This window comes from Equus przewalskii, chromosome 28 (genome assembly GCF_037783145.1).
Source record: "Equus przewalskii isolate Varuska chromosome 28, EquPr2, whole genome shotgun sequence".
In the NCBI taxonomy this organism is placed as follows: domain Eukaryota; kingdom Metazoa; phylum Chordata; class Mammalia; order Perissodactyla; family Equidae; genus Equus; species Equus przewalskii.
The window spans coordinates 12,336,542-12,351,726 of NC_091858.1; the positions used below are offsets into that span (position 1 = coordinate 12,336,542).

The 15,185-nt window shown below is 35.3% G+C and overlaps 1 protein-coding gene across 39 annotated transcripts in view; it reads right to left on the minus strand.

Annotated features, from left to right (window-relative positions):
* The window catches only part of WRN (WRN RecQ like helicase), a 124,871-nt gene that overhangs the window by 86,048 nt on the left and 23,638 nt on the right, over positions 1-15,185 (minus strand). For 14 of the 39 annotated variants that reach the window (XM_070598541.1, XM_070598536.1, XM_070598539.1 and 11 more), the window contains 6 exons: positions 12,540-12,647; positions 11,786-11,898; positions 8,381-8,526; positions 7,771-7,919; positions 6,452-6,601; positions 5,155-5,224 (listed from right to left, as the gene is read on the minus strand). In XM_070598541.1, the coding sequence (XP_070454642.1) occupies positions 5,155-5,224; positions 6,452-6,601; positions 7,771-7,919; positions 8,381-8,526; positions 11,786-11,898; positions 12,540-12,635 (724 nt within the window). In that variant the 5' untranslated portion in view covers positions 12,636-12,647. Of the gene's footprint in view, positions 1-5,154; positions 5,225-6,451; positions 6,602-7,770; positions 7,920-8,380; positions 8,527-11,785; positions 11,899-12,451; positions 12,648-15,185 lie in introns of those variants that run through there. The other 25 variants (XM_070598552.1, XM_070598551.1, XM_070598546.1 and 22 more) reach the window with 6 other exon arrangements.

Sequence of the window (15,185 nt, forward strand, 5' to 3'; positions counted from 1 at the left end):
TTCACTGTCTTTCCCGTCACTACTACTCTTGTGATAACTCCTAGTGATTTCAACATTCACAGAGATGCTCCAGCTAAAAGTGTGGCCTTTTCAGTGCCTTGATCTCTCCATTTCCAACAATATTCTCCTCAGCTGACCTGAGCCACCCATTCCCATAGTCATACCCTTGACTTTATAATCGCCAAAAGTCACCACTCTTCCAAACTCCAATTGTAGGCATTACGCCCTCTGAACATCAGCATGCTTGCCCCAATATAATTCTTGCACACTCTCAGAACTAAATCCAGACTCACCACCTTTTCCTTACCCATTATCCTTCCCACTCCCTCTCCCCACCATGTCTTACTTTCCTTTCTTACCCATATTGTAGTAATCATTCCCTTCTGTGGACTCTCAACTCTTTTGCTCCTTCCTCTCTCCATGGGACTTACCTGACAAAACCCCCATTCTAATTAAACCAAGCTTTTTTACCAACTTGATGCCTACACTCGAGCAGTTGAATATAGCTGAAAATAAAACACAACTTCAATGACTCACTTCACTTTGCTTTAAATTCATGACACAGATCTCAAATGAACCCTCAGTAATCACTGTTAATTATTCTACATTTCCCACTTTCCCACTCTCAAGATGACTATTTCACAGCTATTTCTTTCTCTCCAGGCCTCCAACATCTGCTTGTCCCTCCTTTCACTCAGAGAACAACTTCACCTTTTATTTCACTAAGAAAACAGAAACAAGAAGAAGAGAACTATCTCATTTTCCGACCCCCAATCTGCTAATTAGTCTGTATTCATATCCCTCTTCTCTTTACAGCAAAATTCCTTGAAAGAGGTATCCATTCTCACTGTCTTAATTTTCTACTCCCATTTTTCTCCTAAACTGATGCCAAGTAAGCTTCCATCCCACCAAAACAGCAGACCTGCTTTGGAAAGGTTACCAATGGCCTCCATACTGTCAAATCTAATTGTTAATTCTAGCCCTCATCTCACTCCAACCCTCAGAGGTATTTAAAATAGTTGGTAACTTCCTCCTGCTTAAAATATTTTCTTCACTTATCTTCAGAACACCACTTCTCCTGTATTTTCTCCATCATGACTGCCCCTTCTCAGTCCTCTCGGCTGCACTCTCCTCATCTTCCTGACTGCTGGTGTGCTCTTGATGTCAGTAATTGGGCCTCTTCTCTTCTGTACTCCATTCACTCCTTATTTTATCTCATCCAGTTTCACTGTTTTAACTACCGTCTGTATGCTGACGATTCCCAGTTATATTTTCAACCTCTACCTTTCCCCTAAACTACAGAATCACATTCCCAACTAATCGATCTTCTTAAATATCGACAACCATCTAAAATTTAGTATGTCTAAAACTGAAATCTAGATTTTTCTCACCAAAACCTGCTCTTCCCATAATTCTTCCAATGTAACTGGCCCTTCCATTCATATCTTGGTTGTTACCCCCTATGGAGAATTCACTCGCAAATCTTTCACAATATATACCTTGAAAATATATACACAGTCTGCCACTTCTCACCTCCTCTATTGCTACCAGCCTAGTCTGAACAGTTACCATCTCTTGCCTGGAGACTGCAAGAGTCTCCTAACTGACTTGCCCGCCTCAACACCCGCCCTCCGATAGCAGCCAGAAAAATCCTCGTAAAATAAAAATTTAATCCTGTCATTCTCCTGTTCCAAATCCTGTAAATGCTTATTTTAGTTAATAAAATATTAAGTCAGAATCACAGCCTATAAGGCCCTAAACGATCTGGTCCAAGCTACCTTTTTAGTTTCATTTTCCTACTACTTTCACCCTTACTCATTTCACTTCAGTTCTACTCGTGTCCCTCAGACAAGGCAGGCAGCCACCCTCAGAGGCTCTGCTCTTTCCTTCCCCTGTGCCGGCTGGGTTCTCCCCTCGGATGTCCGCAGGGCTCATTCCCTCACTTCAGTCAACTGAAGAGGCTTGGTCTGTTTTGTTTAGTGCATTTTCCCCAGCAACTGGAACACTGCCTGATCATAACAAACACTCAACAATTTATGTTGTATGAATAAATGAATATTCCCTTTCCAAACCAAGCTTCTAAAAAAAGTTGTTTACACATGCTTTCTCACATTCCTTAGCTCTAACTTAGTCCTCTATTCATGTTAATATGATTTCCACCCACATCATTCCACTACTCCACTCTTGCTATGGTTATAGCACCTTCATGTTACTGAAGCCAATGGACCCTTTTCTGTTTTATAGCACACACTCCAAATGACCACTCTCTCCTCGAAACACCCTTTTGTCACCCAGTACACTTTTGCTGTAGTGGAGAGTTATAGATGATTGCCTCACTGTCAAATCCAATGATTAATTGTAAGTCCTCAGTTTCTCAAACTCTCAGCAGAATTTAAAACAGTTGATAACGTCCTCCTACTTAAAGCATCTTCTTCACTTCGCCTTCTGCAAACCACACCTCCTAATTTCCTTCTATGCCTATGGCAACTCCTCTGGTGTCCCCTCCTCTATGCAAACATTAAATACTACGAGTTCCTCAAGATTCTAAGCCCCAATTCTTTATCTCTAACTCCCAATTCTTTAATTCACACTGTCAACTGAGTTACAGGCTGTAAATCTCAGTGCCCACTGGCCACCTCCACTTTGCGATCTCACAGGCTGCCTTCCTTTAACATATCTAAAGTCAACTGCATGACTCCTTATCTCCAAATCTTGCTGCTCCTCTTCAATGTTTTTCATCCCTGCTGCTCATGCCAACAACACAGGAATGATCTTTCACGCATGGCTCTCATCATCACATCAAATTCTACTGCTCTGTTAAATGTATTTTGAATCTATCCACTTCTCTCCATCCTCAATACAACCAACCAAGCAAGGTCACCACCATCTCTCACTTGAATTACTGGCACAACCTCCTAACAGGTCTTCCTACTGTGATCCTTGCCTCCTACCATCCATCTTCTGCTCTACAGCCCAAGTTATTATTATTATTTTTAATGTAATTCATGTCACCCTTGTGTTTAAAACACTCAACAGCTCTGAGGAGGTAAGGTAAACCCTTAACACGGCCCTATCTGCTTTCCTTTTTCTGCTTCTCCTTCATGCCTCACCCTGTCATCTTCAACAGTTCACCAAACTGAACTACTTTCAATAGTCTATTGATACCATGATTTCGCTTACCTCTGAAACTCTGCACGTCTATTTCTTGCGCCTACGACACTTTCCCTGTATTCTTCAGCTAGCTAACTCCTGCTCATATGTCAGGTCTTGCCTTAAACATCAGTTTCTCCAGAAAATATTCTCTAATAGCTAGAAGTGTGTGTTAGATGTCTCTCCTATGTGCCAACAGAAGCATCTTGTTCTCTCACATCGTAACACTCATCTCCCTACCTTGCAGCTGCCTTTTTTGTTCATCTATATCCCATAAAACTGTAGGTTTCTCTCCAAGGACACAGATTATGTCTGTCTTGTTTAGTACTGTATTCCCAAACTGTAAAGCACTCAACAACATTTAATAAGTGAATAAATACATATTTAACTACTATATCATTTAGTGCTTATTAGCTACCTAATATTTTAACAGTGAGAAACAATGTGCAAATATTCTTTTATTTTCTGATGTTCTAATCTACTTTTATCCTTTAATAAGAAGAAAAAAAACACATTCTTACAATACAAATCAAAAGTGGTCATTTGAAAATATCACCTGGGTATCCACCAGAGAAATTCAAGAAAGGGGAGGCTGAATCCTCTGGCTTAATAACGGGAAGGAAGGGAGGGAGGGAGAGAAAAAAAGGAATGGTAATCTTAGTTAAAATTCCCTGGGATCCTAGTCAAGTTACTTCTCTTCGGATAGCACAATATACTTACACAGACAATGTAGCAGAGGATAAAAGTGAGGATCAAAGAATGTAGTATTGCAGTGACAGGTACACAGACACCATGACTTCAGTACTGACTTATAAATATATGTTACTTCAGTGAGAAATACCTTAAATATTCATCGGAAGCATTTTAATCAGACAAAATTGCAGGAGTAACCTACAAGCAATTCTGCAAACTACAAAATCAGAAAATCATGAATCTCCTCTTTTGAATTTAATTCTAATGTGAGTTAAACAAGTTCTTATAATGTTCTGTAGGTCAGCTTCAAAAACATATCATTTCCTTCAGTTACTCAGGATAATTTCTAGTCACGGCACCTTTGGCTACAGGCAGTGAGCAGGCACTCATTAGAAGTGGCTTTCCAGGGAGAGAAAGAAGTATAAGAAATCTTCTACCTTAAAATATAAAGGAGGGTACACCAGACAGCATATAGATCCCTTCTCAATGACAATTATAAAGGATATTATATAATTTTATATGAGGAAGTCATCCATATTTTTAAGTTTATTTAGCAAAATCACCTAATTTAATTAACATCTTAACAAACACAATTATTTAAAATCTCCAAAAGGAAGCTATAAGAATAGTAATAACAACTCTATACAGACCAATATAGGTGCTTTGAATATTGTGTCCTTTTTCGTGCTCATGACTATTCTATTAAATAGATATTATGCTATCACCCACATTGCAAACATGGGCAAACAGGTAAATTCCAGGTCACAGAGCTGGGATTCCACCACTGGTCTATGTGACACAAAAGCCTCTGTTCTTCCACTCTACTATGTAGGTCTGCTACCACTAATCTATCAAGATATCTTAGAAAGGCACTGAAGATGAATGAAGTGGTCATCGTTTTTGGAGAAAAACAGCAGAGTTATCCTACCCTGGAGAAAATTTAGAAATTTAAACCAGGGTACTATAAAGAATCTTACATACTTTAAATTTTTGTAGCAAGGATGTATAATCTCCAGACTGGGGGACAGTTGGCTGTATCATTGATGTTATCAAAGCCACAAAGACCCAACTCTAGAAGCCTAATGAACAGCGAAGCTACAAAATAAAAGTAGTAAGTCTTGCTTCGCCAAAAGTTACATGCCTGAAACCCTAAGCTTTGGCCAAATCAATCTTACACTAATGTCAAAACTGCCCAGACACTCAAGAAGTTGTAACAGTACTAAAGACTTCGCACATGTGTGAATACTGTCTTTTGGGAGATGAACCTCACAAAAGAGCAAATTCAAATTTTACTTTTAGATCATAACATACCTCTATTTATAGTAAACATTTGCACAGCATCACCCAAAATTTCTAATTTTCGGTAAATAATGAAACCAGCCTATAGAAAAACAGAAAAATGAAAAGAGTATATTAAAGATAACAAAAATAAAACTCTACGTCCCATCTTTACAAAAACTCAATGAATCCCAAAGCACCCAAAAAGCTGAATTCAACCTATTATGTTATACAAAGATCTAAATGTCTTCATTTACTCACCACGCCAATTACAAGAATAGAGAAAGTAAATGATCTATGCCTTAAAATAAAAGTTTAAGTTTTCAACTTTTAACATCAAATATTATAAGCAGGTATCCAAACCAAACAACTTACAAATGGAATCTAAGAAAATATAATCAAGTAAGAGAAATCTGTTTTGACTACAGATATCGACTCCCTATATCTCACGAAATCAGCTGACAATGTCAGTGTATAAAGAGTCTTCCTTCTAGGTTTACTATTAACAGAAACAATCAAGTCACACTAATTTTTAATAGATAAAACTACTACAGAACTCATGTTAGTTCTCAACAAGTTTTAAGATTTTTTTAAACAGAACATAAAGGAAAATTATCATACTATTTCCCGACAAAACTGCATTTTTTTATGTTTATAAATAAAAGGAGTTTCTATTCCTAAAAATAGACACAAAAAAGGAAACAAGAAATTCATCTACAAATGCAAGTATGAATATGAATTAGGGAAAAATAAATCCACTGGGACACAAAACATATTTCTTGGGGGAAAAAACCCAATAATGCTATATATAAAGATAAACCCATATTTCACTATAAACATGAAAATACATCTGACTAACAGCAGTGGAAAGCTAAATTTGGAGGCAATTTTCCTAAATTTTTACCACATTTAAATATAAATATAAGAAATAAGGCCAGCTTCAATATAGAAACTGCCTTGTAATTATTTTTATTCTGAAGTTGCTTATAAATCATAAATATCATCAATACCATTTGTGCTTGCTCAGTCTGGGCTTATTAGCCTTTCATGTTTTCAGAGAACTCACATTTTTTACATACAAATTGGACATTATTTTGGATTCATGACAATAAAAATAACTACCATTGAACAAACAATCTACTGATTGGTACTTCCTAATTAATATTGAGAATTAACAATTTCAATAAATGTCTCCCTAAGCATTCTTAACGTCAAACTGATTTAAAATATTTTAGTTGAGTTTGTGCCACTACCACAATAAAATTTTTCTAAAGTAATTTATTATAAGGTTTAAAAAATACATCATAGTCTAAAGATCTCTGGTACATACATAAGCATCCGTGGCTGCATACAGTTTCTGATCCTCAGTGAGAGGAAAATTATTCCAATCACTACAGCGGACAGACTTGTCTTTCAGAAGCTGTTTACCGAAGAGGTGTTTAACCAAACCATTGAGGCTCCAGATCTCTGCACATTTCAGCTGGAAGTAATGAAAAATCAACATAGCAAAAATCATTTCCTTCTATTTTCAGATATTCCTAAATATCACCAAATGACCATGCAAAGTAAAGCTGGAAATGTTATACCAAAATACAAGGCAGAGACAGTCCTTAATAAACTTCCAGTCACTAAAAACCTCATTTGCAGTACACATTATAAGAAGTTAATTCTGAGATCAAGATGTTGTGGTGTACATATACATGGAATACTACTCAGCCACAAAAAAAAGATGGAATCTTGCCATTTGCCACAACATGGATGGACCTTGAGGGTATTATGCTAAGTGTAATGAGTTGGATGGAGAAAGACAAATACTGTACAATTTCACTCATGTGCAAGATAAAAAAAAAATGACAAAACAAAAACAAACACATAGATACAGAGGACAGATTAGAAGTTATCAGAGGGGAAGGAGGTGGGGAGAGGGCAAAATGGGTAAAGGGGGCCAACTGTATGGTGATGAATGGAAACCAGATTTTGGTGGTGAGCACGCTGTAGTATATAGAGAAGTTGAATTATGATGTCGTACACATGAAACCTAAATAATTTCATAAACCAATGTTAGCTCAATAAAAAAATTAAAATTAAAAGAAAATTTTTAATTCTGGAATTTCCCCAATGTAGGTACTAAAATTCTTGGAAAGTATTATTCATGGGAAAAAGTTGAATAGTTTGGTAGGCTTTCTACTTCCCAGCCAAAGAATACTTGGCTAAACATGAGAATTTAACTTAATGACTACATTAATAAAATATGTGAAACATAGGCAATGGAATTGATAGTCAAATTTCCACTAAGAGCATCTTACTACAGGGGCGGCACTAGGCTCTCCCTTAAAAAGAAAAGTATTGAGATAAATGGATGAAAGAGATAAACTTAAAATACAATATTTAAATTTGCAAATATATGAAATAAAGTGAAATAGTACTAAATATGGGGGGGTTGCTTGCTTAAAGAAATTATTTGCTAAGGCAATGGATTAGAACTGAAGGTTTTCATCATGGAACACTCATTTGGGAATTCTCTATTGTCACAAAAACATTATACAGGTTAAATTCTTTTTTCAAAAAATCTAACATTCACATAGAAGCAACATTCTGTGAAGCACAAATTTACCTTGTTTATGAAAACAATATATGTACCACATTTACCTTTTCATTTGCAACATCTGTCAGCTCCACAAAACTCTTCAATTTGATGTCAAAGTCACGTAGAAGTTTCCACTGATCCCCTTCAATTCCTACACCTACTTTTTTAATTGCTTTGTTTTCAAGCAACATTTTTAATCCCTGAGGAAAAACTATAACATTTTATTATTATTTCCATAGGTCCTATCAAGTATGATGGATTTATTTCTACTTCCTATATATTCTATGTTTATATTTAAATTTATGTTTATATTAAGTTTAAAGTCAGAAACACACTCACCTTGAGTATTTCTTTTCTTCCCTAAAGCAAAAGACCCGACTGATAAATGACAAGAAAAACAAGTAGTTTGAATGTCACCTCTCCTAACACTAACGGTACATTCCTGGTCTTTTTGCCTCTCTAAACTTCAGTTCTCTACTCTCTAACACAGGATGAATATCAATGCCTGACAGAGATGTTGTGAAAATTAAATAAAACAGGGATATGAGTGAATCAGGCGTAACATAAATACTTAAATAAACGGAAGGTGATGAGATTAATTTTATAGGGATAAAGTTGACATAATACAATTCTCTACCATATAAAAATGGAACAAAGACAAGAGATACAAACCTGACATTGAAGAAATATGAAACAAGTAACATTTGCTCTCTGACACACACAACTGAATTAGTGCAACTCTGTCCAGTTTCCGTTTATTATATATTGGTGGCCATTCCATGTCAAATCCCACCACATCTCCATCAGACAGACTCAAGCTAAAGAGGGGGGAAATAGTACAAATTAATTACATTAAAATTTTAACTTCTGCATACCTAACGAAATCATTCAAAAAGTTAAGAGAAGCCATAGGTGGTAGAAGATATCTATGATACATATAACTCATAATGAATAGACAGAAAATATTAAAAATTCCTTGAAAAATCATAAGAAAGACAATCGAGTGAAAAAATGGAGAAAAATAACATAACATATAAACAGGCAATTCCCAAAAGGAAATCTAAATGGTCAATAAATCCAAATAAATATGCAAAGACATGAAATCTCACTAGAAATCAGAAAAGTGGAAATTAAATTTATACAACTTCATACCTATCTGACCAGCAAAAATTCAAGCCTCACAACATCAAGTGTGGAGAAGAATATCTACCACTGGGACCACTCACATAGTGGTGAATGTTTAAGGTGGTAAAACCCTCTTGGAGATAGCTCTGACAATATCTGGCTGAAGGGGTACAAACACTACAACCTGGCGCGCTTTTCTCACAAATACGTCAAACTCTCATATGTGCACAACCAGGCAGAAATGCTTAAGAATGGTCACCGCAATACCATTCCTACTGGCAAAAATGGAAACAAACTGTATTTCCATCAACAAAAGAATGGATAAATTGTGGTATATTGAAACAATGGAATATTATATAAAGGTTAAACGAGAACTACATATACCAAAAAGAAAAATTCTCAAAAACATAAAATGTTGAGTGAAAAAGACAAGTGGCAGAATACACACATAGTTTGATAGCATTTTTTAAAGTTTTTAAATCAGCAAAATAATGGTATGTATTTTGGGATATAAAATTATGAATATTATAGAAAACAGGTGGAGGGAATGCTAAACACTGCACTCATGATAGAAGTCATCTGACAGAGCTGCAGAGGGAGAATCAGAAAGGGCAGACGGAGCTTCAGCTGTATTTTACTGTTTCATTTCTTAATAAAGCTTTGAAGAAAATGAATATTAAGATTTAATAAAGCTAGGTGGGAGGAATACGGGTGCTTGTTACAATACATTATCTATTATTGTTTTTATTTGCCTATTTCACAAGTTTTAAAAATTAAAAATGTGTTTTAAAAATTTTTTAAAACTCAACTTCTACTTTGGGCCAAGACGGATTAATAGTGATCAGAGATACATCTCCTCCATGAACAAATAGAAAAGTGGACAAAATATATAAAGTTCCAGACACTGGACAACAGGCAGTACAGACCTATGCTCTCTGAGGGAAGGGAAACAAAGAAGAGCCTCACTGCTGCCCCAGCTTTCTGCCTGGAACACTTCCCAGACAGCAGAACAGGGAGCAGAACCCAAAGTAGAGCGCTGAGCTGGGGAGACAGGGTTCAAGCCAGAGAGGCTGAGGCAAAAGTTGTGGGTAGAGTTCTGGAGAGGAAGGAGGCAGGCAAGAAAGGACATGCAAGCACTGAGTGAACCTATGAGGCCGGACAAAGAACAACGAGGGAACCGTAAGCTGAACAAGTCCTAGGGCCTACACAAAGTAAGGGGCAGTAAAGTTCTGAAAAGTCAGAGTAGAGATTTTTGCGGATCACCTGGGGCAGTCAGCAAAATAAGCGTCAAACTGTAAAGCTGATCTTAGGTAATTTAACCACCCGACAGAGCAATGCTCCTTTCTCGGTAGGAAGACAACAAAATCTAACATTCAACAAGGTAAAAGCACAATGTCCAATCAGAAACAGCCAGCTAAGAAAAAACAGGAACATGTGACCCATAACCAGGACAAAACTCAATTAATAGAAAAAATAACTAGAATAATGGAAGTAAGACAAAGACATTAAAACAGCTATTATAAATATGCTGAATATGTTCAAAGACTTAAAAGAAAATATGACTATGATAAGAGCCAAAAGGAAGATATTTTTAAAAAGAAACAAATGGAACTTCTAGAGGTAAAAAATACAATAAAATTAAAAATTCATAGGATGGGGTAACAGCAGATCAGACACTACAGAAGAAAAAAAAGTGAACTTACAGACACAGCAAAACAAACTATTCAAACTGAAGAAGAGAGAAAAAAGAATGAAAGAAAAACAAGAAGACCCAAACGAAAGTGAGCCTCATGATCAATGACACAGTCATTAAGCAATCTAACTTACGTGTGTACTGAGTGTGCCAGGAGAAAAGAGTAACAGAATGAGAGAAAAAAATTTGAAGATATTTTTTAAATTTGATGAGACTATAAACCCACAGATCCAAAAAGCCCCAAGCAGGATAAACACAAACCACACTACACAAAGGCATATCATAATCAAATCGTTGAAAACTGGCGATAGCCAAAATCTTTAAAGTGGTCAGAGAAGATAGAAAAAAAACCAGCCTGCCTTTCGTAAACCACATGGAATTCATCAAAACTACATTCTTCAAACCACTTATGCTTATTGCCTTCAGATACGACATACTATGGCACGGTCAAAGGTAAGATGGTGGAGTTAATAATCATAAATAACAGAACCTACCTCCTCTGCAGGAAAAATTTAAATGTATATAATGAGACCCAACAGTGGCCAGACAACTACAACGGCAGTGAGGACCCCTGAATGCTTTCTAGAATACATCTCACCAGGAGATCATTAATAGGTAGCTTAACTTATCTCTGCTTCTATTAACCCAATGCGTAACAGTTTAAAAAAAAAAAAGAACAAGTATAACAACTTCAAAGAAGATCTGAGTGAATTCCCTACTACTTCTCCTTGTAAAATGCTTCAAGAGTCTTAGATTGCATTATTGCAGAGTCCTAAGTTAACAAGGCAATTTTTAAAAATATTAGCAGTCATCTTTGATGTTCTTTTTAAGGATCATTTGCTATAGTTATTGCTGACTAAATGCAACAGAGCCAATCGCAACCATTACTCAATATTACTATGTCGGTATTTTTAACGAAATATAAAGGGGAACCTGAAGTTGCATAATTCTTGCAGGTTTTTTCCTAGATTGGTGAAATATAATGTGTTCAGTAATTCTATATATAACATCTAAAAAAGTTAGCTGAAGCAATAGAAAGGCTTATGAATGAACAAACAGGTACATTACAAACATAATTCAGTGATTTCAAGTTTTTATTTAAAAAGTAGAATTAGAATTTACTGATATTCTACATGTAGAAATAATTCTTTACTGAATACATCTCGACTGTAAAACTCAATACACTTATAGATATTACCGTAATGGTTATCTTCAAAGGGTGCAAACTCAAATGAAACCAGGAAATTCAAATCTCTTACCTAATATCTTCTGATAGGAAAGAACAATCACTAGCTTCATAACTGTACACAATGGATCCAGTGAATTCTAAGAAGGGAAGGTCATCTTCAAAAACACTCTTCTGACTAGATGCCTTAAGTTAAAGAAAATTCCAAAAAGCCACAAAGAAAGTGCACATTAAATAAAACATGTTCATTGAAATAATAAAGTTCACTGAAGCATTAGAAGTATAAATCGAAGTTTTATCAACTAATGCTTTATAGACTAACGGAGTCATAAGGACAATTTACAAAGATAAAGCTACCCATTTTTAAATTATTTCCTAAGAAGTTTATTTGCAAGCTTCTAATCTTATTTTCATAAAAGCATTTATTTTATTAATTTTTTCCTGTAATTATATTAGTGTTCTAGGTGTAATAATGTTGCCTTAAAATGCTAAAGACTGGTTGGTAGATCTTAAATCTATGAGGACTTAAAAATAATTATAAAAACTCACCAAAGTAAATACTGTTCTAAATTATTATCGGAATTGCAACAAACTAGTAAGGTCAACCACGCAAACCAGATAAAAAAGGGAAAGCATAGAGTAAGAATTCTCATTTTGTAAACCCAATTAAAATTTAATCCCATTCACCCACTCAATGACTAGATTCTGGCTCATTCACACAACAGCAGCTCTAACTTACCTAGCGACCTGAAGTGAGGATTGACTCATTTTACAGTCAAATTTACATTAGATTTCCCATCTGAAAGGATAATTGGCGAACTGCATACCTTTCTTTCTTCTACAGCACATCTCTTACTAGGCATAGACATCCATTCAGGAAGTCTCCGCTTCGGTGGAGATGTTTTCAACTGTTTTTCATTCATCTTTAAAAGGCTCTAGTTGCAAAATCCAAAAAACAATTACTTTGTGAATAAACACAGTACAATCTTTGAAATAAAACTCAGAGATGAGCCTGTCAATACGTCTGAAGAACTAAACATATATTCTTAAAGTAAGTTATGGCATCTAGGCACAAGAATAGGTTATCAGAGCAGCAATCGCAAAAGAAAGAGAAACAGACACAGCATTCTAGATCTAATAACTATACATTTAGCATTCCTTCTTTTTAAAATAAGTAAGCCAGTGTAATTGAGTTCTAAGGTTCTAGCAGTTTTTGATCCTTTCAAAGAATAATCTCTATCTCATTAACAATGAGAATCCTTGGGTATATAAATTGCTATAAATATTTAACATCTTTAATTTTCTTATTATCTGTCCCTAAGATCTAAGTACACTCAGCAAACAGTGGGATTTGTTCACAAATCTACTTGAAGAAGAATTTTGAGACAGATAACAGCTTTTCTCTATTAAGGTTTTGTTATTACACTCTTGGCCCAGCAAGTGAACAAGCTTCCCTAAGAATAAGAGTTTTTTAAGACTCTGTTACTAGCTTTAAGTGCTCTTCTCAGTGCAAACCAAACTTCAAGAATGGTTACAGAAAACACAATGAATAGGAGAACCATGACATACTCTTTTTGTTAGTGGTAGAATGGATCCATACCTTCAGGTGAGTTAACATACGAAATTGAATAGCCTCAAATTCTTAATAAAATTTTTCAAGCCCCAAGCTTAGTTCCTATTATCTCAAATTTACAGTAAAAGGGCAGCAGTGTTGAATATCCACCTGAAGACTCTTATGATGAAACATGGTTAATGTGAAATAACCAGAGCAACTACTTATCATTCAGGGATAGCCTGTTATCCCTATTGATATTCAGCAATATAACTCTGAAGAAATTAAACAATAAATTTGGCAAGTATCTATTTTAATGGCTCATTTTTCCAAACATAAACCCCCGAAACTGCAAATATTGATAATTAATGGAAGAAAATTTTAAAAGATTACTTTAGCAAACAAATTTTCCATATAGAACAAACTCCACCACTCTTATGCATTGGGAAGGAAAGGGTTAACAGTGGGCTAGTAACTCATTCTCCCTACTGAGGATCCTAATAAACATGCTAATGACCTCAAAGCAGATGGTAGCCTGGTACACCTATCAATGTGTATTTACTAGCAGAAAAATACCAAAGAGTACCTATCCAGAAAATGTTAGCAAGATATAGCTCAACTATCTAGATTGCTAACTAAGTAAATAAGTAAATAAGTCTGGCATTATGGTGTATTAATTTATGGTTGGAAAATGGGGGGTAGTGAAGTAAGCTGTGTAATTAAGAGAATTCAAAACAGGGGCCAGCCCAGCGGCACAGTGGTTAACTTCACATGCTCCACTTTGTGGCCCAGGGTTTGCAGGTTCAGATCTCAGACATGGACCTATGTACTGCTTGTCATGCCATGCTGTGGTGGTGTCCCACATACAAAACAGAGAAAGAGTAGCACAGATGTTAGCTCAGCAACAGTCTTCCTCAAGCAAAAAGAGGAAGACTGGCAGTAGATGTTAGCTCAAGGCCAATCTTCCTTACCAAAAACAAAAAAGAGAGAGAATATAAAACAGAGGAATTTTAAAACCAAAACAACTTTCTTCCTTTGTGCAATTTCTCTTTTTTTTACACACATTGCTTAAAACTATTCTGTTAGTCCAAAACCATAACATGGCCTAATGCAGAAGAAAAGCACAATTTTGGAACCTGTGTCTGACAGTTTGGGGTTCCTCCAAATAAAAAAATATTCCATCTGCACTTGATGCTTGCCTGTATTCTCTGAATCATTAGCAAAGTCTGGCACTATGTAAGATCTCTGATTCACTGAATCAAAATTGACAACTCAAGTCCCTGGTGTCACCACCTGCATTATATGTAAGAAGATAAAATATGTAAAATATACATGCTTTATTTACTATAAAGCATTTTACAAATGTTCATGGTTATTAATGAGTTCATAGTTGCCACAAATTCAAAACCCTTGACAGGAGAATCAAAAGCTAATCCCAAAGTGTGTATATATAGAGAGAGAGAGTCTATTCTTAATGTTAAAATATATTTTTATAGAACTGGAAAACAAGTTTTTGCAATACACAGAGTAGATCATTTATCTGCAAAACTGCCAGAAAATTGAAGTTTCTACAAATAATACACAACTCTATAAAAATAACTATCAAATTTTGGAATTTTGTAATTCATTTATACTGTCAAAACAGAAATAAATTTCAATAATTTATCTACAGCCACCTATAATACTAAAATCATTTTAATTTGAAACGTCTAATTTTTAGATGTAAATGTTCTCTTTTGCTTACAAAATTCTTTCTAAATGTTTCCAGGCAAAGAATTTGAAAGTAAAGTTGTTTACAAACCCAATATCCTTGTCAAATTTACTCACACCTTGGTACAGATAAAAAGCACACCAAAAATCAAAGTTGTGGAATAATTTTCAATAGGAAATTCTTCAACATACTTCAGGATTTTAATCATTA